Consider the following 25093-nt stretch of genomic DNA (forward strand, 5'->3'; position numbering starts at 1 on the left):
CTCAGAGAAGATATTATTCTTTTTTACTCCCTACTTCTTCACTTTGTCTCGTTATCTCCCACTTTCGTCTTTTTTTTCTCCCCACTTCTTGTCTTCAGGAACCAGTGCCGGTGTAATACAGCATCCCTCCTCTCATGCCTCTTATACACATGGCAGCAAATCACACACACAACAGAATCAGCTGCGCTGATATGCGCTCATGACATGCCGCTCAGTATTGCTAATTAACAGAAGGAAATGTTACAGAATTCAACCAATAAGATGTCAGTCACGATAATCCACATGGGAAACACAGGTGTCAGACCACATCACAAAAACCTGAGAAACCCCGTCTTACAACGAGCCAAGCGGTTACTTAAACCAGCAACTGGTGGACTGACCCGCGAGTGAGCGTATTGAACTTCGAAGCAGATTAGATATTTGAGATTACTCACCAGGTTGGAGTTGGTGGCGTTCGAGTCGTCCTCGGGGAAGGGGATGTAGACGGCTAAGGCCACACAGTTGGCAAAAATGGTCATCAGGATGATGATCTCAAATGGTCTGAGGGGACGGTTAAAGAATATACACACCGGAGCAGAGTGCACGTAACACAAGTACAGAGGCATTTACACATTAGAGAGCATTTACCTGGTTATTCTTAAAATAACATATGACAAATATCTGGTGATAGGACAGCCAGCAGTATTAATGTTGACTTGGGACAGAATTGCACCCGTCTCCCCACTACTAAGGGACCCGAGGAGACAAATGTAGATCTATAGATCTATACACTACACGCCAGCTTCAAGTAGGCTTTCAATGATCCATGAAAAGCTCTAGTACAAACTCTGACTCCTCATCTTCCTGAATAGAGAACGTCTTCATATCAGGCATGTTATTTCAACATGGAGGTATTTTTAAACAAGCTAATACATCCTTACATAAGCAGAGGTATATATACACACGCACTGCAGACTGCACAAGCAGTGTACACAACGGGAGAGATCAAAGCTGTTGAGTTTGCCTTTGCGTTAACAATAAGACATATTGGTTCACTTAGGAACCTCTTTGTGTGTGCAAGGGGGGGTTAGAGAGACAGTGCATGCCCTTATATGGGTGTGGCGAGGAGCAGGCCTGTCGCGTGGAAGACGGGATGTGGACGGAGAAAGAGTGAGGTGGAATGAGAGAGAGGAGCGGCCCTTGAGAGGGGAGCGACCTCATTATTTTTGGCCTCACAGAGGGAGAGAGGGAGAGTAAAAGCGAGCGAGTGGAGAGTGGAAGGAGAGGGAGAGAGGGAGGGAGAGAAGGAGAGATAAAAGGTCTGGTTTTCATCAACAGTTACCAACTGCTGTCACCTCCCTCCACCTCCTTTTGCTCTCCCTCTGCTCTCTTCTTCCATTTTTTCCTTCCTTCTTTCCCCTTGCATGTCAAATTAGTCTCGACTCCAGATCTTGTGTACTAATGAGTGGTGCTGTCAGATCCTCAAATCATGAGCAAACTAATGTGCACTTGTGGCTGACAGTCACGTTCAACACGTGACATCACGCCGTGAATGCAGGCTTTTGCTGCACTGAATCTGACTTTGCAGGACAGATGCAGTTTTCACAGGAGGGAAGCCAGTGAGAGATCCCTTGTTGCAAAACTTCAACAACTGGTAATGGTTGGATGTGTACGTGTGCAGAGGTTTACTGAAACTCTATCGTCTGCGTCCTGTCAAGACTAAATGAGGGAGTCAGCAGCACTACTTGAGAAAGTCACCAAATTAGAAGAAATTAGAAGAATTGATCCATATGTTCAACATGTTGCACGATGTTTCTCAGTAATTCATTACTGTGAAACCACATCTGCAATCTATTGTTACACATTTGTTTTACAGTTTCTAATTGGTTTTATGGCAGCGGAGAAATTAAACTGTCTTGACAAATAAACAACAAAGCTTCAGTTTCAATAACTTGTTCTTACGCTAGACATCTTGCTGTGTGTGGCCCCTCTAGAAACAGACCTGCTATCTATTCTACAGCTTTAACTACCGTTTCAGGAATAGCCACGCAGACAGAGAAACAGTGAGAGGAAGAAAAAGAAAACATCTTTTCATGGAAGAACTAATACTTTGTTTATGTTTGGATTAAGGATTGAACCTTGAACACCATCGGCCACAAGATCATTCAGCTTGGGACCAAAATGTATCAAAGTTAATCAGTCACCCTTGTGCCCGGGGCTCATTTCAACACTCTCCGGGCTTGCAGGGTCCCACAGAAAAAAAAACAGACTGTTACTCATTCTGGGTTCCTGACCCATAATTGAAAAAACCCTTGAGTTCTGCTTCCATCAACATGATAATAAATCTACTGTCTGCTGTGTTGTTGAGAGCAGAACACTGGGGGGGGGGGAATCGGGGGAGTCTGAGGGAAGAATCAAAACAACTACCAAGTCTATTATTAATGCATTAATCAGCCTAAAAATAGTAAAGATCCATCTCTAACGGCATATAAATATTAATGGTAAGAATTTTGACACGGACAGCTCCAGAAAAACAGCAATAACAAAAAAGTACAACTGAAATCAGCATCTAGTTAGCTCAGCAGGCATCTGAGGCATTTTGGAATATAAAATATACATTCAGCGGTTTACCAATTAAACAGTGTATGCTTACGACAAATTGTCACATTGGGAGTCCATCCACATACGCACCGGGACGCTGTTATTTTCTTAAATACTCACTTAACCGCCACATGCAGCTCACAACAACACAGATAATCTCTTATCTTGACAAACTCAATATAAGAAACCCGGGATATACTGATATCATCTGGGAGAGCGGCCTCAGCACTCTCCTGTGTTATGCCGAGAATATTTATCCGAGTTGAAAATGCATACCAATAGCGTAACCCCTCATGTGACCTGATGCAATATATATAAGCTGCTAGGACACAGTGTGTGTGTGTGTGTGTGTGTGTGTGCGTGTGTGTGTGTGTGTGTGTGTGAGTAAATGCACTCAAAGACATCTTTTCAAAATCACCACTTGGTGTGATTTCACATAGAGAACATGGTAGTTAGCCTCCGCTCTCTCCTCGTCTCTCATGCTGACCTTGCAGTGTGCAGGTAATGCTTAAATGCTATAATTACACAGCATGCGAGTGTGTCTATGTGTGTTTGTCATCTGTGTGTACGTGTGTTTACGTGTGCGTTCTTCCAGAGTGCTTATGTGTGTGTGTGTGTGTGTGTGTGTTCTCCAATCTAAGAGTGTGTTTGCGTGCATTTGTGTGTGTGTGTGTGAGCTCAGACAGGCCCCACCGACCTGTTGAGAGCAGCAGCTGTTGTCATGGTAACAGAGGAGGGAGAGAGGAAGATTTTGGATCGGCTGTCTCTAGAGACAGAGATACTCACAGAATACAGGTCACACACACACACACACACACACACACACACACACGCATACTCAAAGCCTATGAATTAAAAGCAACACATGAATGCATAACAAATGCAACCAGTACAGAGCACAGTCACCCCCGGACCAGTGTTCAAACGCGTGCTGCATTTAAGCCCTCATCTGCAGTGATGAAGGACATCCCAAAGTAGAATAGTTAGACAGACAAGCAGGCAGAAAGACGGACAGTTTGATGTGGATTTTTGAAACTAATGAAGGACAAAACTTGCTGCAGTTATACTGCTGATTTTCTCCTTCCATCCTTTTGTGGCTCAGACTCCATCCTGTTTCCTTCTAACTCTTTCTGGTGTCTCCTCTTTAGCGTCCCTCGTCTTTCCTTCACTCTCATTCCCTCGCTGACACTGTCTCTCTCATCCTTCCCTCCCTTCAGAGCTGTATATTCATTTTCCTTTTTTTAACAACGTAACGGGATAGTGTAAGGTCTACTGACATCATGAATTGTAATAACTGGTGAAAACACACAAGGTGATCTGAAGGATACTCTGCCTGCATCCATTGCTTTACCGCACAAAGATTACACACACTTTAAAAGGCAGGGCAGTTCCCATGGGAAATTTAAGAGTTGTTTTTGAAGAAAACATGTCTTTCCTTTGAGCGATATACATGAGCAGATGCACACCATTGTGGACTCAATAGCCTGGCTTTTCACATTAAACTGAGCAAAACCATCAAAACAAATGTAGGCCCAAATATAACCAAACAGTAATTTTGTGGTTATTTGATGAATAAACAGGTTCATAAGAATATCACCAAGAATTGTGCCGTCGTTTATCAGTGGATATAAAAAAGAAACTACTGTGAGAGTACGTTGGTGTAAGAGTGGGAACCCAACAGAAATATGTTTTAAATCTATCCTGTTAAAAGTTAAAAAAATATTAAATAATTACATTAAAGTTAAATGATAATTGATTTTAACATGATTTCGAAAATGAATATGATTGTGACATGTGGGGTATGCCTGTGTGAAGATCCTCTGTGTGGTGTACAATTAAGAAATTATTTTTTCCACAATACTTTTCCTCATAGCCTACAGTGTCATCAACTCAATTCTAATTTGATAATTCCAAAACACAGCCCTCTTAAAACACACTCAAACACACGTACTACTTCCAGCTCATCTTCCTTCCTCTCCAACTCGCTGTGCCTTCCACTCTTCTCCTCCCTCATCTTCCCCCTATCCTCTCCTCCCCTCACTCTCTATTTGCCCTCCTCCTGCTCTGTCATTTTTCTTGTTTACCTTCCCCCCCCCCCCCTCTCAATCCCTCCCTCCCTCCTCGGCTAATCCGCTCAATCATCTCCCCTGTCGACATCCATGTCCTGCCCTTCTCATTTCCCCAAACCCCCACTCTTCCTCTCCTTGTCTACCTCTCAGGACGATGTGCCACTGCTCATGTGAACCCTCTCCTATTATCAATCACTTTGACTGTAACACTGACCATTCTGTCTTTCTCCCTTCATCTCACCCTGAGGGAAAACCAAGTCATTATGTTCAGCACCTTAAAAAAAGGGTAAAAAGGAAGGACGGGTGGAGGAACAGCAGGAATAAAAGGATTTAGAAGGACAGAGGGAGGGAGAGACTGTTAACAAATGGTGAGAGAGCGAAGTGGAGGAAGCAAAGGAGGAGTCGAGGCATGGGAGAACCTGTGGGAGAGAGGATGAATGCAGTTAGAAGGAGCTAGAGGAAAGACATATGATGGGAGAGGTGTGAAGGAGGGATGAAAATGACAATTGGTTTTATCCTCCTGTGAGAGAAGGCTGTGAGATGAAAGAGGGAGAGGGAGCAGGGCAGACAGAGGAAGGGGAGAAAGGATTAGGACGAGTGAATGGAGAGCAGAGAATCACACTGAGTGAGACGTAGGAAAGAAGACAGATTGATTAAAAAAGAGAATAGAAGAGAGGAAAGAGGAAGTGAGATGCATCCAAAACATGTTCATGTCCTCTAGCCCCTATACCCTCTTTTCTTCTCCTCCTTATTCTCCTCGCCATGATTTCATTTCTTCCTGCATCTATCCATCCATTCAACATTGGAGGGACACAATGTGGTTGCATGGAAATGTGTGCATTCCTCTAGTTTTGGCAAACCGTTTAGTTTGAAATGGATCATCAGATCTGATTTGGATGGTAAATGGTTTCAACTGTACAATAATATTGCAACATTTAAGACAATATCATATCTCTGATATGGCCCTCATGGTTAGTCAAAGGATACTTCCACTCTACGATGCTGATGCAGGCCCTGCGGATGGGGTTCTTGAGTGTGAGACAGAGCAGGGCCCGTGGCGGCCTTGTGGCCGACGTCGTTGTCTGTTTCTTGGGCTTAGAGCTATAGTGTTGTCTCTTCCTTTGCGTGGAGCTGGCCGTGGAGATGGGCCCGCCCCCTCCCGCCCCGAGCCCCGCCCCTCCGCCCGATGCGGGGTTGCCCATTATCTTCGCCTGCCGCGCAGCGTCGATGGCCGCCTGCCAGCTCAGGGCCGCCCCCGGTGTGGCGATGTGCTCCGGGGCCAGGCCCACCACGCCCACCCCGTGGTTGACCCCGCCCCCTCCTCCGCCATGGTCGCCGCCGCCGCCACTGAGCTCGTTGGTAAGGACGGGGGGAGGGAGGGGGGGTGGGGGAGAGTAGTCGGAGCCTGAAGTGAGGAGAAGCAGGAAGGGAAAAGGGAGGAGAAAGAAAAAGTTAGCAAACAACACAAGTTCACTGTCAGTAAGCGCTTTAATCACGGTCAGTCAGTGATTCACTGGGGTTGATATCGTGTTTCAATTCTACCAGTTTCAAGAGTGTTTGCACTGTCGACAGATCAGTGAGTGAACCCCGTATATTTTGCAGACACTGAAGTCTGTCCCTGTAGGATAGACGATGACTAATATACTCCCATCTGTCAAGCAAGTACAACAGACTAACCGTGTGCTGTTTAGTCCCTCAGCATATTGTGTAGGTTATGCAGTCCAGATTCACTTTGTGTCAACACACACACACACACACACTCAACACCACTCATCAGACCAGCAACTACTGGCTGGTGTAATGATCATTCTCTGCTTATTACAACATTAGATCATGATAGTTTTATCTCACGACTCTTTTTTTTATTTTATTAAAGCTTAAAAAAAAGATCTAACAAAAAAGAATATCTGTGCCATTGATGGTACACTTCCTGCTATTCTTTGTAAAGCATTACAAGAGGAAAGTATTGTAAATATTGTTCAATTTTGTAACGTGTGGACTACAAAAACCATACATCAAAAGCCAACATCTTCATGCCGTCACTAAATCTCTAATCTATAAAGGTTAAACATTATGTATAAGAGCCTTCACCTTCTCCTCCCCACTCGTTCTACCACACTGCGAGCAACATGGTGTTCAGCCCACGATTGTCTCTGCAACATTAATTAGTCCAAAAAGGTTGTAACGCCCTATCTACCGGCCAATCCGGCGGATCGGGAGAGAACGAAAGAAAGAGGAGGTGGTTGGCAGGCGGGGGCCGGGAGAACGTGACGAGGTGGAAGTGAGTCAGGAGCAGCTGATGGGTTTAGATCAGAGTGGGGAGCTGCTGCTGCTGCAGGAGCAGGAGCAGCGGCTTTCCACAGCAACAGCTGAGACAGCATATGTCGATGTGGAATTCTATTGAGTACATTGACCAAATAAATTGATTCTCGTTAATCTGGCGCCGACTAGCGAGGGTAGCGATGTTTGGTAGTCGACTAATTGCGCACATCTATAATACTAAGGTATGACAGGGGTTCAAACGTACATAGTGGTAGTGGAAAAGAGAAAAGAGGAATTTTAGAGACAAATGAGAGACAGAATTTCAATAATCTCAGTGAGATTACATACTTGTGTCATCCAGACAAACTGTAGGGAATTGTAAGTAAGAGAGAGCGGATTATCCATACTGTATGCTTAGCCAGATTAAAGACGGTCATAATATCCTCTCAGCCCGTCTTTCCCTCTGACATCTGAACAAGGATTCCACAAATGCGTACACCATATCGTAGATTACACGCTGTGTGAAACCATGTGTCCTATTCAGGTTCAAGACAACGCACAGTTGTGTTACCGTCGTGTCAACAATTGTTATCAACGCAAAACTTCCAAACATACATGACATTTGAAATGTCTGAGAACGGAGAACAACTGATTTGCTGTTTGGAAACTCGAGTACATTTCTGAAACTATGAAGTCTAAGCTACTGATTCCATCAAACCAAAGGAAATTCAAAAACACACAGTTCTGTAACCTTATACCGGAAACACACCAAGCATCGTTGAAGTGCGGCTCGCCACAATAATTGCGTGTTCATGTGTTTCTGGCGGGAGGAAATCCTTCAAAACAAAAGGTTGTCATGTCACGGGACTCTGTTTGATGATTGGCTGCAAGTATTCTCTGGCCACAATTTGCCTATTATCTCCAATTTGTTTTGGTTTGGCCATATTTCACCACAGAATCAAACGGCCGCGGCTCGCTGAGCTCATTCTAAAGACATTGCATGGAAGCTCACTGCTTTTGGGAGAAAAAGAATGCAACACTTTAAAACCCCTGTAAAGTGATTCCAACCTAAGCTGTCACAACAGAGATAAGGAGAGAGAGAAAACGTAAGAAGAGATGTCTAGAGGTGAAAGAGAAGAGGCGAGAGAGACTTTTCCAGTACGATTACAATATCTGCAAAAAATCACATCCCTCTCACTTCAGAGCTATACGTCTCTACATATGAACTCATAGGCCTGAGACACACACACACATCACAGCAGCATCTACCTTCACATGCTGTGTGTTTCCAATAACATGAAGTTGCCTATACTGTGAAATGTATCATCTCAAAAGTAATGGTGTGATATAAGGCAGAAATACACTTGCAATATAGTGCTGGTAAATTTCTCCTTTCTTACTCATTGAAAAAAAATTGCATTACTTCACAAATGAATCCATAGTCAAAGTAATTAGTTACATGAATAATTGAGGACTACTATTCCTCACTTCACACCCATGCATTGCATCTTATGCCTGTAACTCAACATGTGCAATGGTGAAAGAAGTATCCAGAAGTCCAAGTAGCAGTGCCACTATTTAAATATCCTCTATTACAAGTAACGGTGCTGCAAACTGTCACCGTAATAAAACCAGGTTTTTATCAGCAAAATGTACTTCAATAAGAACAGCAGAGGCCCTGTTCACAGGCACACATTTTGAGTTGTTATAGTAGGAGAAGCACAGGTGTTACTAATAACATTAACGATGGCATGAAAATTAGAAAGCGAGCCAGCATGCACAAACAGGAGAACCTTGAAACCAAAGCCTGGAATGGAATGCTCATTCAAAAAAAAATGCCTTTCATAAAGAAGAATGACTTATCCTATTCGTTGTGTGAATTATTGTTACCGATGTATTCATGTGAAGCATTTCAATTTGAATGTAACTTGTGCAGTTCAACTAATTTCAGTTGCTTAACCAGTAGTTTAATCTGTAATAGTATATACAGGACATGTTTGTCATATGTATCAAATGTAACAATTTTTTGGCGTTATTGGTTGAAACTTTTGATCTGAAAAGTAACCAGTAGCGGTGACGTGTCTGTCAAATAATGTTACTAATGTTGCAAAATGTGTCTCTGGAATGCAGTGAAGTAACGTCAGAAGTCTACAATATGAGGCAAATAAGCGCACGAACCTCAACATTGCAATTAAATACAGTATACATGCAATACATGCATGAGTAACTGCACAGTATAACGTTATTTCCACAACAGACAGGTGTAGAGATGAGTTAGAAAACTAGCAAGACAAGCTAGCATAGCGATTAGCATTCAGCAGCTACGACGAGTCCCAGGGAGCAGACGCAGCGCTCCAGAAGCAAAAAGTGATGCAACAAACATAACAACTTGCTAGTCTCTTATCCTAACACCGCAGAACGTGTAAAGGGGACAAATTAGAGGTTACCAGAGAGTATCTTCCTCTTTCGGCGCAGGCTAGTAGTAGCTGACAGCACGCCGCAGGACGAGTTCCTGATGCACCAAACTAACCATCAGGAACTCGTGTCCTGCGGAACTAATGTGTTAGACATATGCAAGAAACAACCATTGGTGGGATTAATAACTGTAAAGCAACCGTTCAATTTAAACTGCAATCCTTTACACGGTTGATAGATGATAAATGATAATGTTACTCTTAATATTGATTAATTTGAGGGTACCTTCAGGCTCCTCAAGCACCTGCCCACGTGTGCAGCCAACCTGCTGCTCATGTGACCATAAGGGCACCTTGACCTGCCTGGAACTCATTTTCATCAAACAGCCATATCATTTTATTTTAATTTGAATGGCCTACCTGAATCCTAATGTTGGTTCATACGCTCCGCTTTTTAGAATTTAATGTGAGTTGTTTTATTGCTATTGCGGTTCCCTGGGTTTACTGCAGGTGATTTTTCTTTTCTTCATTTCCGTTCTGTGCCAAGCACATTGTAATATTTGTTTTAAAAAGTGCTCTGTAAATACAATTTATTCTGTTTATTACAGCTAAAATAAAACTGGAACACCCCAAAGGCAGTCTTAAAACAAATGCACTGACTCAACAACAACACCAGATATGTCTGCAAATATTTAGGAGCAGTGTGCTTTGAATGCAGCAAAAAATGCCCAAGGAGGTGTTCTTTACATTCATCAGCGGTGAAGTCACTTGGCATCAGATGCAGCTGTTATGGGAAATACCACTGTGGCTTTAATTTGGAGCATTGTCATTACTTGGATGGAACTATATTTTCCCCATTTTCTCTAAACTTTGGGATTGCTTTTAGAGGGTTTCTGTGATTTCAAAGGCAGAGTAGAAGTCTAAAGCAAACTATAGCTTGTATCATACATACACACATACATTCGGGCTCTGCATGCGTCCCATGATTCTCTATGCTGGAAAATATCGTCCTCTTTCTTTCCACCATGGACTCCAGTGTGAGTTAATATCTGCTTCCCAACTGCTCTAGCACATCACCATCTCTCTCTTTCGCTCACTATCTCACACAAACACACACAGACACAGACACACACATAATCACTTTCGGCATATTGTACTCCTGCGTGATCAGTTTATCTCACACTGCCTGCCCCTCTCAAAGGGTGGACCCCACTGAGAGAGAGAGAGAGAGAGAGAGAGAGAGAGAGAGAGAGAGAGAGAGTGTGTGTGTGTGTGTGTGTGTGTGTGTGTGTTGCATGAGTGAGAGGATTAGAGGAGAGTAAAACTTTAATAACACTGAGCTCACTGATCTGTCTGTCTGACCGCGTGTCTCTCTGTGTGACTGTCCTGCACATGCACAGTCATGTTGTGTGTGTTGTGTATGTGTGTGTGTGTGTGTGTGTGTGGTGTTGTATGATAGACCGTGTGATGATGTGAGTGACTGTAATGCCATTAGCAGCGCTTTTATTCTTATATTCTGCAGGGGGGGGTAAATGGCAGCCTGCAGGAAATACGATTCTGACTGAAGGGGAGAGGGAGGAGAAAGGATGGAAAAAGAAAGGGAAAGAGGACGAGGGAGACGGGATGAAGAAGAGAGAGAGAGAGAGGTGAATGGCGAGAGGGATGGTAAAAGGATTGAGAGACACACAGAAGGGGGGGGAATACAGACAAGGAAAAGAGGAGGGAACAAGAGGAGAGGATCCAAATCTAGGAGGAACTGAATAAAGAGGGAAAGAGGGAAGATGAGTAAGGAGGGCGAGGGTGCTTAACCACGAGTGACAGGACTTAGTCCAGTAATTTCTCCATCCATCATAAGACTTTGCAGCCAAGAATATTTCACACTAATTCACTCTTGTAGTATTAACATCAATGCAGTCAATTGTGTTACGGCAGACAAAGGTTTACACAGCGCTTCAGACAATCAATGACTGTTACGGTACTGCAGCTAATGGTTGTAAGCCTATCAATCAATACTATTAGTTCTCCATATACAGTAGGTCTAACAGTATGAATAAACATTGCTGTTATCAAAGCAATGCAGTCAATGGCTACACTAGTGTGACAACACACAATAATTGTAAAAGGAAAAGGTTAATTGTAATGAATGAACTTTTTACACACCCATATGGAGATTTATGGTATGCATTTAATGAATAGTGTGTCTTATTTTATTAAATTTTTATGCATTTTCATTTGCACTTGCGTTTAAAAAAATATATCTATTTTTTTATTTTATTTGAACATTTCACAGCAGACGTTGAAACATATCACAGGAGCACGGGTGTTAGCCTGATATTCAGCATTGGACTTTTACCTGATGATTTGTGGTGTTGTAGTCAATGAGTAGAACCAATAAGAGTTGGGCGCTTATATGTGCACAGGTGCTCCAGATGTCGTGACAAAGGCCTATAATCCATTCCAACACTATGGTTCCCAGCAGGATGGCCACATGAACAGTCAAAAACAGTTGCACAAACTCAATAAAGAAAGCAAATGAGGAACAGTCAGACCATTCAATTTCCATAACAAAAAGGTCTCATTATAACGGATACATTGGTCTGTGTCTTGCATGCATTTTCTATAAATCTTACTAAGGCAGAAATCTCCTCATTAAAGAGCCAACTCAACACATTACCTTCGGACAACCAAGTCGAGTCCGGGTTCCTCAGCTGATTTTTGTCAAACAAATGATCCACATAGTGTAAAGACAGTGGGCATTCACTCTCACCGAACTTGAAGTGAACCTAATTGAGCCGAACTTCAGTGTGAACTGAACTGCAGCAATGAGCTGTGATATAAACTCAAGTCAGTGGAGCTGTTATCTACTTAATGATAAAGAGTGGGGATAGATGCTATCGCTGCAACTCCAAGCACTCTGCCGTAAAATGTCATCGGTACTCACACACGCACGCACGCACACACACACACACACACACACACACACACACACACACACACACACCAAGAGTATGCCACAAGTTGTCCTATTTGATATTGCTTACCAACAAAATACAGTTCCAGTATAAACTACAAGGGATTTTAAAAAGTCCTTTGCCGCTCTGCTCATTCAATGGGCTCTACCAGATAACGGACAGTGAAGGGGACCAATCAGATGATGCCACCCCAAATCACTCCCTCACATCATCTCCTCTATTTGCCCTTCTCCTTCTCTCCTCCTCTCTCTCTTTCTTCACTCACGTCCGCCTCATTGCTCACTCTCTCCCACCATCTGCTTCTCCTTCTCCTCCGCTCGTCCCAACAGGGATCTATTTGGGTGGACGGTGATGATGTAATTATCAGTCAATTAACTGATGATGACACCTGATCAGACGCTAATTAATGGGGGATGCACACAGGCAGCCACACGCACTAAGGGGCCCACACTCTGCGGCAGCTCCAATTCAAAATATAAAAAAAGGAAAATATCGTATTAACGGCCTGACTGAGGTCCAGAAAATTGGGCCCGACCAATGGTCTTGTTTTCCCAGCGCGTTTGGATCCCACACACTGATCCATTCACGCACAGCAGTCCTGTCGTCTGCCATCCCAGCTGAATCATCGTTATTTTTGAACGATGCCCTCCTTCTGCTACTGTAACCTCTTTTCCCTCCCCCTCCCCTCTAGTTCTGCGACTTCTTTATCCTCCTCTTCTTCCTCCTCATTTGTGTGAAACCCGACATCCACCTCTCCCTTCCATCGCTTCCTCTCTCTCTCTCTCTCTCCCCTCGACATCTTTTTTCCTCATCATCCCTCCATACCAACATACCCCTTCTCATCTTCTTCCCTCTTTTCCCTCTGATCTATATTGCTGTCACTCCCTCCATTGGCTCTCCAGCAGCGGACAAGTTCATTTTCAGCCGCGCACCCTTTTTCCTTTCCTCCATCAATCTACCCCTCCTCATCTCCACATTTTTCTTCGCCGCTTCTCACTCTTTTCCCCATCACTCCCCTTTCTGTCATTTTCTAACAGCCGACAATTATTCTCCTTCTTATTCTCCTCTATTAAAATCTATTTAGCCGGAAAGAAGCCCTTCGCCAGTCTGACGCACAATACCGCTGCTTCGTTACAACCGCTTTCAGACTGATTTAGACTCGAATAATAAACATAAAACGGCATAACGGAGGTGAACTCTTGTTCCATTATCTTGCATAAAAATGATTGCCACTGCTTCCACGTGTCGCATTGCTCGTTTGACATCCCATCATGCTTAACCCTCATCGTCATTGTCCTCGTAAATACCGGTTGTAAGCCTCATACTATTTTTATCCAATTTATGTGTCACCCACTCAGCCACATTGTAAGCAGTCTAAAAAGCTTGTCTGTATCAGTCGTGTACATGTGCATGAATCTGTGTAGGCTGCGTACCCCGTGTGTCCGTCTGCATATGTGTGGGTGTCTCTCATCCGTCTCTCTCTCTCGCTTTGTCCATATGTGCCCATTATCCGGCCGAGTGAGCACAACACACAGACGCACCTGCTCCACACAACGCGCGCGCACACACACATAAGCTCACGACACACACTTGCACATATATACACCTGCTCCCCTTTAATGACAAGACACACACACACCTGCTCCCCATTGATCTGTGACCCCTCCCAACAGGCAGTTACAGTATCCGCTGACAGAGACGTGTGTACACGCACAAAATCCACGCAGCGTGAGCAGGACGAGCATGAAATTCACAAGGAAAGCATGTGAAGCAGCCAATCGCATGTTTGGGATCGGACCTAAGAGGTAAACAAACATGACAACCAAGCGTACAGAAAACGTGTCACATTGTACAGAATATTTACTCTTAATAGACAAAAGCCTGTCGTCAGGGGAAATTCCTGCTCGTTTGCTGCACATTGAAAATCGAGTGCTTCTCATTTATGTGAATACCACAGAGCGGTAAACACACCTCTGTTACAATTGAGGTTGTTTATCCTATTTTGCCCCGTCAACAAAAACATGGAGGAATAAGGTCATTCTGACAACAAAATAGCCAACGGTATTCGTGGTGCTCAACAGTCTCTTTTTTTCCGCCGTCGTTGCACTTTTCATTGCTAGTAGCGTTGGTTAAAAGAACCCTATCATATATGGATTTATTCATAATCTGTAACATACTATCTGAGGTGGAAATTGAAGTGGAGGGGAAATGAAAGGAAGTGCGCGCACCCTCCTCCACACATAAGATAGATACTACAGAAACATGTCAAGGGAATACGTGTGTATTCAGCAGCACATTGCTCACTGTCATCTGGACTTTCTAGTTTATTACAGCTCGGCCAAACCCCGGAGCTGTGAATCATAGTTCTGAAGCACTGATTGGTTGTTGTTTTCCTACACCCAGGAGGTCAGGGTGGAGCATGTCTTTGAAGAATAGGGTACAAAAAAATGGGATTCGAATATGTGGATATGTTGTTATGAGGAGATTCAAATGTTACTTCCTGTAAAAAGCAATGCTACAAAATCAAGGAGGTTGGTCACAACAATTCAAAGTGGACCAAAGTTACCCACACACCCAAAACCACCCAGTGTGTCAAATTATTAAGCTTTTGATATATTTCCCCCTCGAAACATAATTGTCAATTCAGTTTTGTTGCATGTGGACGGGGCTGTGTCTGCAGCGTCTGCCCTTTGTTGCAAGCAGATGTTCATCAATCTCATGTCAAAGAAATCCTCTCAATGGGAGTTTATTTTCACATGAAACGCAGTCTTTGAACCCACCATTACAAACGGCTAAGGACCAAAGATTCTCCAAGTGACATCGAGTATAAGCCGATAACTGCAGCGACACGGATTCCCTCGTTGCCGTTACAGTACTATTACAGTAATTACAGTACTTTATTGTACAAAAAAATGACTGGGACGTAATACATAATCACCTTTAGATAATACTAATATATGGAATGTATCAAATAGCTGACAAATAGCCATAAACTTAGTCACTCTGTTTTGATTTAGTGCCAGAGTCGGCATCAGCATCCTTCCTTGGAAAATAAGGAGCGGTGAAAGACAGGAGGAATGACTGCAGGGGAGAAGGAAAAACAAAAGAAGATAAGAAAAATCAAAGAAGAAAATGTCAAAGTGAGCATGAGGAGGAGGAAAGAAGGGCAAAAAGTGACATGCAGGTTGTGTGGTTGAGGAGAAGGAGGAGAAGCAAGAGGAGGCGGAAGGCTTGTTCACACCGCGCCTCCATGCCGACCTTGCATGGACACACATTCACACACAGTGCAGGCAGCAGATATTAATAACTCCTTATTAATATTCATCTGCAGTGGAGAGATGTGAGGCCAGAGTAACCCAGATACGAACCGTCTCCCTAACCTGTCTCTCTCTTTTCGCGGCGTTTCTTACATCTAATGCTCATGATCTCCGTTAGCCATTTGGCTGTCACTTTCAGGCTTCTGTTCCTGCATCATGACGGCACCCTGCGCTATGACGACTGTGGGACAGGCAGGCCATCAACAAAGTGTTTCCGTAACTCCCCAGACTTTGGCTGACATGCAGTATTTGTTTGAGACCAGAGGGGACATGCATTGTTTGTTAATCCATTTCAAATGTTGCTTTCATTTCGCCACACTCTCCGGTCTCTCTCTCTCTTCTCCATACTTCTATTCAATCCTTTCCCTTCTCTTTCTGTTCCGTCTTTGTCCTCGTGTCCTTCTCGCTCTCTCCGTCTCCACATCTGCCCTTTAGATCAGTAAAGGGCACAATGGGCTCCCATAATGTACAGCACATGCCATTCAAACAACGCTTTCATGCAAAGTGCCTTCAGGGTAAAGTCGTTGCATACTGAATGGAACTCCTAACCCTGCCAAGGACATTGCAATGCAAGACCAACTGAGCTGCACATGAGCACCTGTGGTCTATAATCCAACAGTGTCTGGAATACTGATGTGGGATGGAGCCTCCATACATTTGTATAAGACAATATACAATCGTTTTTTACATTTTGTGATTCCCAGCTTTCTTGAGACCATCTAAACTGTCGATGAGCATATCGCAACACATGTGTATCATTTTGCAAATATCCTAATTCAAATTCAATTATTTGTACCTTACCATCATACAAGAAGATGTCTGCCTCTTCAGACCGTTAAATGCTTCCGCATGTTCCATACATGTGCACATGGGAAGACATTGACAAATCAACAATCTTTCCCACTTACCGGTTTCCTGCGCGCTCTACAAGAAATCATTAGCCGACAAAAGTGACCTTTAAACACAAGATATTGCCTCTTTTGATACTTTTGATTCTATATCTGGATCCGATCGCTGCATTGTTGCATTTGTATCGATTCTCCAGCCAGGCTTTTCAAATCGATGTCTGCTTTGGCTGCTAACACTGCCATTTTTGGCAGCAAACCAAACCATTCAATCGCTCGTTTCCTCAAGGCATCCTGTAAAATCATACCCCTTGATGGTAAAACATGGACCTTTCCCATCTCCCAGTTTCTCTGGGTGATCCTGGCATTCCTGTTGAGTGCACTTTGACGAAACTTTCCCTGTGGATAGGTTACCGTGGCAAAGGCACTTGGCTGAACATTGCCACCAGCGGCCTGTTTTAACAACAAAAAATTGACCTCATCTAACGACCAGAAAAAAGAGCCTTTAATAGAGAAGTGTTTCTCTGGATATACAGTAGTGTGACCTGCACACGAGCCAACCTTTAAAGAACTACAGCACAGCATATTTTCAATTACTTTGGTCATAAATCGGTCTTCACTGTTGTATCCCTTAAAGTAGAAGGCAAGGATCAAAACTGAAGGAAACGTCGACGCTCTCGAGGTTGTTTCTTTGCTTTCCTGCTCTGTGGGCGAGTTGACGGTCGTTGCCCAGCGTTCCAGCTGGAACCCACCGACCTCGCGCTCTAGAAAAGACTGCAATAAACGAGCAAAGCATGTTTCCACCAACTGGTGCAGCTGCTGCAGGGCCGAAAAGAGGTTAAAGCGGAGTGTAAAGGGCGTGGCTTGTCGCACTTAAAAAAAATGCAAGTGAGGCTGTATTAATGTGAAGCAGAGCATTGAAGAAAATGGAGTCAACATTCTTGAAGCTATACTTTCCCTGGATAAAAAGAGGAAACAGATTTAAGGGCAAGAGTACAATGTGTTCAGTTTGGGAAGAGCCTTTGTTGATTTTTAATATGGCCTCACTTACAAGACAAGACCCCCGATGTTTCTGATGTGCTGATGATTTGATCCCTGCTGAAATATTAGTTGTGCTCCGCATTCTAATGTAATGTAAAAAACTAATGATAGACCCGCAGCAGCCATGGCCACAAACAAGACTGACAGCGTGTTTCAATGTGTAATGTGTATTTTTTCTCAGCTTGTTATGACGTTAGCGATACTGACTTTGTATATTGCATGTAACATGTTTGGCTGCCTTAACTGTTGGCAGATGGCAAAATTAAATGAAAATGAAGTGTTTATGATGCCATTTGAAAGGGAGATTCAAACATTAATGTGCTTTAATACACAAAACTGGGATTTTATTTCAACGCCGTCCTATGGGAAGCTTTTTCAATATTCCACAGCATCACCGCTATTTGTAATTACAGATGAGTTTGATTGTTTTTCACAGTCTTACACGGATATACATTTACAAACAAAGTGTAAATGGATGTAGTGAGCTGGTTTGGGATGCAGGAGGTCAGACTGCCGAACTTTAACAGCCCCCAGCGGAGGAGCCTGACACAGCCACTTGTTTAACACAAATAATGAACAATCATAATCAAAAATCTTATAAAAGGATGTAAAACACGAATGAAAACATTAATAACTGACTTTACTGACTCAACTTTACTTTGAGAAGTACTATCACGACCTCAGCGAACATCTTGCAAGATTTGTCATTCATCAGGAGCTCATCTGTTCAGACCACAGTGTTCAGTTCGCAGTATTGAGTCTTTGCCCTTTAGCGGCTATCGTGAGCTAAAACCATCCGCTCTGAGGTGATTACACAGAAAATCCAAAACAACCAAATTGTATTACATTCTCCTCACATTTTCCACGCTCCGGTTTAAATGGCTCGCAATTTCTCACACCTTCACTCATGTCAGGCTCTCCGAAATTTGTTGAGGTCAGTCCAGACGCTGGGCCTCGGGATTAGCCGTTAGCTCCTAGGTTATCCTCTCAAAACATCATGTCCTTTCGTATTTGTTTTGCGTGAAGTTTGTTCATTCTATTGCTGTGTTACTGCCGTCATGTCACAGCCGCTCTGTGTGAATGCACTGACTAAACGTCCAATTACAGTGCTATAAATAAACCATGTCTTAGTGACAACACCTAATTCTGAGGAAACACAGAATGCACATTTATTTATTTGTTTTGAAGCATTTTTTCATCATCATTACACAAGACAGTATTAAAAGTGTTTGCGTGATCTAGAAGCTCTTGAGAAAAGAAGAAGAAAATACTAAAACTGCACATTTAGGCAGAAAAAAGATGAAGGGCGGACATCTGTTGTAAAATGGTTAATAACTTAATGTGCTGCTACTAAAGTCATTAAGAAGACGCCATCGAATTTCTCCTGAAACACTCGAGATTAGCAGCAGATAAATACAAATGGCCCTGAAACTATAAATGAAAATGCTATTAACCACCATCAACAATCCTTCAATAAAACCTTCATCAACAGAGGAGAGGGGAGTCAAGGTGACGCCATTTTACTGTTGAATCAATAAGTGTCCTCACATGAGCTACAGATACATAATGTGTGTGTGTGTGTGTGTGTGTGTGTGTGTGTGTAATTGTTCTCAGAGGAGCAGATATATACGGACCCAGAGACAAGTTGTGGTCCGACGTACAACACATTAGGGAGCCATGAAATGAAGCACATGTGTTGTAATATCTTTGTGCGCTTCAAAGCGAAGACGACACACAGTACATGTCTCCGCGCTGTAACCGTCCTCCAAGTGTAGTTCAGAACCGTAAATTGCGTGTGCACGTCCGTGAGCACGCCGGTGATGAACTGGCGAGACTACGAAGCAATAAAACGCTAATGAATGTGCTCTCAAAGTTTAGCTCGACAGTCTGGCATCGCCACAGACTCAGAGGGAGCGGTCGGCCTATGACTCAGGCCCTACCCACCCTGCACATCCCCCTCCGGCAGACGTGGGGCCATGGGAGCAGGGGTTCAAGTTGTGCAACAGACAGTCAGGTATAATTAAAAAAAGGAACTTCTGAAAAAGTTTTTTTTTAAAGGAACAGGGCGACAATACGACTGCAGTCTTACTTGATCCTCAAACGTCAGATAGTGGATGTTTCTGAAGATGATATTGGGAGTACTGCCGGTCAAATAGACAACAATGCTATTTGAATTCTTTGACACTCTCTTACAGCTTTCTGAAGTGAACCTTTCATTTACTAGCTGTTTGTTTGGGGATTTATTAATGAATATGAAGCCGTTTCATGGTCTTGGTCCAGGTTAACTCGAGGTTACACACAAACAGAAACCTGCTGTCCATACACCTAAAGCGGGTCGAATAAATGGTGCTTTTGCTGTCAGGAGCTTCTTTTACATCACTTCTTAAAACTCTTCATATTGCTTTATATACTCCTCATTTAGATCGTTATGTCTTATGACTTGGTTTTAATGATATTGCAGTTTTATGTGAAGCCCTTTAAATGACATAAGTTTGTACAACTTCAACACTGGGATCAGCCCAAAACTGACCCGTCAAATTCAGTACACATTATCTAACCACGTTCATGAGGCTTGACAAACACACACTGTCACTGAACATTGAGTGGCAGCAGAGCGGATAATGTAAATGATTGCAAAAACAGATAAAAAAGTGTATAACCATATATTGATAAGGGTCTCAAAAGCGCTGTATCATACACAATATACTTCAAGGTCACATTTTTAATCTGTGAATGTGCAATTTACTTGGTTGTTTATGCTGATTACTATGGTAGAGTGATCTTCATCTACAATCATTGAAAATCCAACATAAAAATGTATAAAAATACATGATGTTTTTTTACTCTACATTAGCTGGATTTTACCAGTGATTGATGTGTGTTTCAACAAATCCTGACAAAGTAGAGCCGACACATGACAACTCGCATGTGAAATTACTCAACAAAGATGAGCAAAATGTTTGACTGACAAATACAAAGCGTCTAACAGTTTTATTTTAGTTTTTTTTTGTAGATTTATAGTTCACAGCTCAGCCCCTCCCTGGTCTTTATACCACCCCCCCCCCCCCCCCCCCCCCCCCCCCCCTACTGGGACGTGTGGGGCCTGGGCAACAGAAGAAGAAATCAAACGCCCCTTTGATGAGCGTTTGGCTGGAGAGAGAAAAAGGCATGTGTGTATGTGTGTGTGTTTACGGATATAAATACATCAGAGAGCACTGAATTGGAGCACAAAGGGCACTCTGCGACACACACTCGCATACCACCCACCCACATTCATACTCACACAGGAAAACTGGTAGTAATGACACGACAAAATACAAGATGATTGGAAGGATTAGGGATGAGGAGGAAAGACAGGAGAGGAGAGGACATATGTTGAGTGGGTGGACAAGCAGGGACGGCAGGGAAGGGAGTACGACTGGCAAAAATCACACACACACACACACACAATCGCACATGCAAGTCTCTCTGCCATCTGCAGTGCTCGACACCTTGCCAGTCGTCCCATCCAACCGAACCTCACTCACCCTTTTTATCCCAGATTTGTTTCTTTCTGTCCGGCTCGTGCATGTCTTTCTACCTCTTGTCTCTTGTAAAATAACTGAGTCGCACTGATATGTGCCTGCGCGTGTCAATAATATGTACAAGACGATCCATCTGTGTTTGCATGCATGCCTGGGTGTGTGCGTGTGTGTGTGTTTCTCCTCAGTGTGCAGGGACCTCTCATGGCTACCATGAGCTAATGCCCTCCATTTAAATCCAGCCCCTCTGATTCATCCCCTCGCCCAGTTCCTCGGCCCCTGGGGGCCGTTCCCTGCTCTGGCCTGAAAACTGCGGCGCGGCAGAGGCCATTTTGGCTCATTAGAAACAAGCTGCTGAACCAACACGCATGTCTCCGTGAATCAGTATCAGACTAATGGATGACTGGTGTACGTGTGTTTACATGAATGTGTGTTTGCGTATGTGTTCAAGCGTTTGACGAAATAGTCGTGTGCAGTGTGTGTGTGTGTGTGGGTCTGAGGATTCACGACTCTGTGTGTATTTGCCTGTACTGGTGTGTGTGTGTGTCGTCTGTGAAGCATCACTAGCTTATGGATGAGTCATCCTCAAGCGCTCCAGTAGCATCGTTTTTCTTTCGTCGCACATCTAACTTTCCATTTTTCACACTTGCTCTGATTCTCGCTCTCGTTTTGCTTTCTCTTTTTTTCCTCTTTTTTTTTTGTGTCATACGACAAAGTTACAGCAGCCAAACCAAACTGGCCACTCCGACAGTGTGATCAAAATTGTTTGGTTGACATCATGTGTGATGGTTTCTTTTATTTGCATTTTAAACGGCCGTCACCTTGCCGCGAGCACATTATGTATTTCTAGGACCACACACACACACACAGACACACACACACACACACACACACACACACCCACACACACACACACACACACACGTGCATAATATAAATCTATTTCAACATCTTAGGAAGTATGTTTATGTGTTTTCTTGCTGAAAGTAATATAAGAATATTGATGCCCCTCTCATGTCTGTATGGTAAAAATGAAGCTGAAGAAAGCTGCTGTTAGCTTAGCTTAGCTCCTAGTGAAACAGCTGGCCCTGTCCAAAGGTAAAAAGGTGATGTCATCCTGAGTTTGCTGGGCAATCAGTGACCACATTCGTTATAATTTTTCAGTTTTTCTCCCTTCAGATAAGATAAGCTAGGCTACACCTTTATTGGTCCCAAGTGGGGAAGTTCAATTCGCTTAATTGGACATTTTTACAAATCAAAGTCCAATTGTTTTTTAAATATGAGACATAAAAACCAGAACACTAGTGATCCAGCTTCCAACTGCAGATTGCACGCACATTGTTTTTGTTAATTTCTCAAAATCACACAAAAAGAAAAAGAAAATACTCAACAACAACAACAACAACAACAAGATAAACATACTCTTTCACCCCAACACATCAAGTCATAAGCTCAAACCTGCAGTCATCTGGTGGTGATGAAACACTTTCAAAATATAATGAACTTTTTACGGTACTGTCATGTGTTTACTGCTCCACATGAAGCCTGCATTTACTGTAAGTGTTGCTTTCTCAAACTATGAAATACCAAAAGATAAATGAAAAGCACACATAGGAAATCCTTTTGAACGGTAAAATATTACTCACTACACTCCAGACCACATACCACAGTCTCACGTATACACACACAGCTCGCAGGGGATCGATGCCTGTGAGAAGGAGGCTTCTGCAATCGAACAGTCCGGTTGTGGGGAGAGCAGATGATCTTGGTATGAATATGGCCTCTTTGGAGCACTTTCAAAATACCTCCCGCCTGAAGTTGCGTGCGTGTCCCTGTTTTTTACACATTTGCATGATATTCTGGAACGTGAGAGGAAAACCACAATGTGTCACTGTGAGTTGTATATGTGTGTGTGGCTCATTGGTTTCTATGTTTCAATAAACAACAAAATGACTTGTCATTTACCGCTCATGTGCAAGCCCTGTAACTGTAACACACTCATGACTGCCAGTACTTATGAGTCATTAAGCTATTAGATAGCTGGCCACGAAAAGACTTCTTTCTTTCCTGCATTCCTCCTTTCATAACCAAAGGCTCTCACTGTAAACATTTAGACTGAAGTGCCATCAGCTTAGCCGTCTCACACCACGCTTTCATCACTTTCTATGGAGGCCTGTGTGTGTGTTTAAAGTTTACACTCCTCTCTGCTTTTGCGTTCTTTCTTTCTTTCTTTCTACTTGGCATGAGTTGGGAAAATTGATAAAACACACACATGCACGTGCTAAAGCATTTCCCAGAGGCATTCCTAAACTAAAGCGGTGTCGCTATGACGAAGCAGCGCTTCTACTGGAATTCGACACTTCCAGTCGGAAAAATCGGGAATACTGGGAAGCCGTGTGGCATTTTGAACTGGAAGTGTTCCCAGACTGCCTGCGGGAGGGGGAGAGGGGGGGAAATCAGGGAAAACCACAAACACAAACTACTGTGGATACTAATGGCATGAAAAGCGCATGAAAGTATAGAGGCTGCTGTATAACCAATAGCCCAGACTAAACTGTTGCATAAGTCTTTTTTTTTCACAGCATAATGGCCTTTCCATTCAAGACAATTTTTTCCCCCTTCAAGGAACACACTGTTAGATTGGTAGTTTGACCTCGGCGTGCGCTGCATTTATCTGCTCCGTCTGGTGTTGTGCAAAGGGCTTTAGTACGTCGACTGTGTTTCAGTAGAAGGCACAAGCTTGCTCAGTATCCTCCCGACAGGATTGTAAAGCAGTGGATGCAAGCACACACAGATGTCAACCCTCCGCCGGTCTCATCTGCTGCACAATAGTGAGCCGTGAATACAGGGCTTACCGCCAAAAAAAATTGGGAGTTACTCCAAGGCTTTTAAGGAAGGTTGAGACGGGGACGGGGAGGGAAAATCAAAGACTTATGCAGTCACCATAATTATGTAACAACATACAGCACTAAACCTGTAGCCTCTGACTTCTAAACCACAGCATCCTCTCCTCCTATGAACAATGACCCAAGGTGCCCTCGGAAATGTCACCGTGAAACTTCCCCAGTTGATTACTTACATTAAGACAGTTATTTTTTTCGAAAGTTTATGTTCAAATATGCAAATAGTGCGAAATCACTTTAACTACAAATATAGCCCAAAATCAAAAAATTGAGCAGTGCATGAAAAACAATGTTCATTGCCCGCGGTGTCTCGCCTACAGGACTTCACTCAGCATGACACAACAAAAAGGCATCATTCCACAGCTTTAGACAGTGTTCCTCGACATCAAAACTGTTTTTGCTCTTTGTTCTGCAGTTAAACTGCCGGCTGCACCTCTTGTAAGGGCACTCTTACTGTGTCACGAACAAGCGACAAATGATTCGCTTCGTTGCAGTGAGTTATCGATAATTTGTTGGGCCTTTCACGGTGACTCTCAAAAATGGACCGTGACGGCAAAATGAAGGCAGAGCGAAAGAGAGAGCGGGGGAGAAAAGCAAAAGGAGAGAAAGAGAGGGGATGACAGACAGGTAGAAATAGAGACAAGACAGATCGGATAGAGAAGAAGCGGAAGAGCGACGGAGAGAGAGAGAGACTGTAAAGAGAGACTAAGTTTAGCTCTCCCCTTAGGACTCCTCTCAGGTTATTCTGCTCTTTTCATTGTCCTCCTCTCCTCCCTTTCTTCCTCATCTCCTCCTTTTTTTTAAATCCATCACAAAATAATTAACTTGCTATAAGTGAAATTAATTCCACTAATTGGGTTTAAGGGTATTTTTGGACACTGGAGGAAAAAAAAGGGTGAGGAGAGAGAGAGACAGAGAAAGAGTCTGTGTGTGAGTGAGTGTGTGGGGACGGTGGTACCTGCTCACCCAATCATGTCACGACAGGCAGGATGTGACCTCGACAGGCAGGAAGTGAACTTGGTGAACTTCCTGACCGAATTGGAAGAAATTGAGATGTTGCGGCGGAAAGATGCTGACAATGAACAATCTCTGTTTGTGTCTTTTTGTTTCTCTTTCGATGTTTTTCGCTCCTTTCTCTTCCGTTTTCGACCCTTTTTTCACTGCTGTTA

General features: G+C 43.3%; 1 protein-coding gene across 1 annotated transcript in view; it reads right to left on the reverse strand.

Annotated features, from left to right (window-relative positions):
* The window catches only part of cacna1c (calcium channel, voltage-dependent, L type, alpha 1C subunit), a gene marked incomplete at its 5' end in the record, with an annotated part of 157274 nt that overhangs the window by 102243 nt on the left and 29938 nt on the right, over nt 1–25093 (reverse strand). The window contains 2 exons of the mRNA XM_079294870.1: nt 435–540; nt 5637–6054. Coding sequence (XP_079150996.1) covers nt 435–540; nt 5637–6054 — 524 coding nt within the window. The remainder of the gene's footprint in view (nt 1–434; nt 541–5636; nt 6055–25093) is intronic.

The sequence above is a fragment of the Melanostigma gelatinosum genome (assembly GCF_949748355.1).
Source record: "Melanostigma gelatinosum genome assembly, chromosome: 22".
In the NCBI taxonomy this organism is placed as follows: domain Eukaryota; kingdom Metazoa; phylum Chordata; class Actinopteri; order Perciformes; family Zoarcidae; genus Melanostigma; species Melanostigma gelatinosum.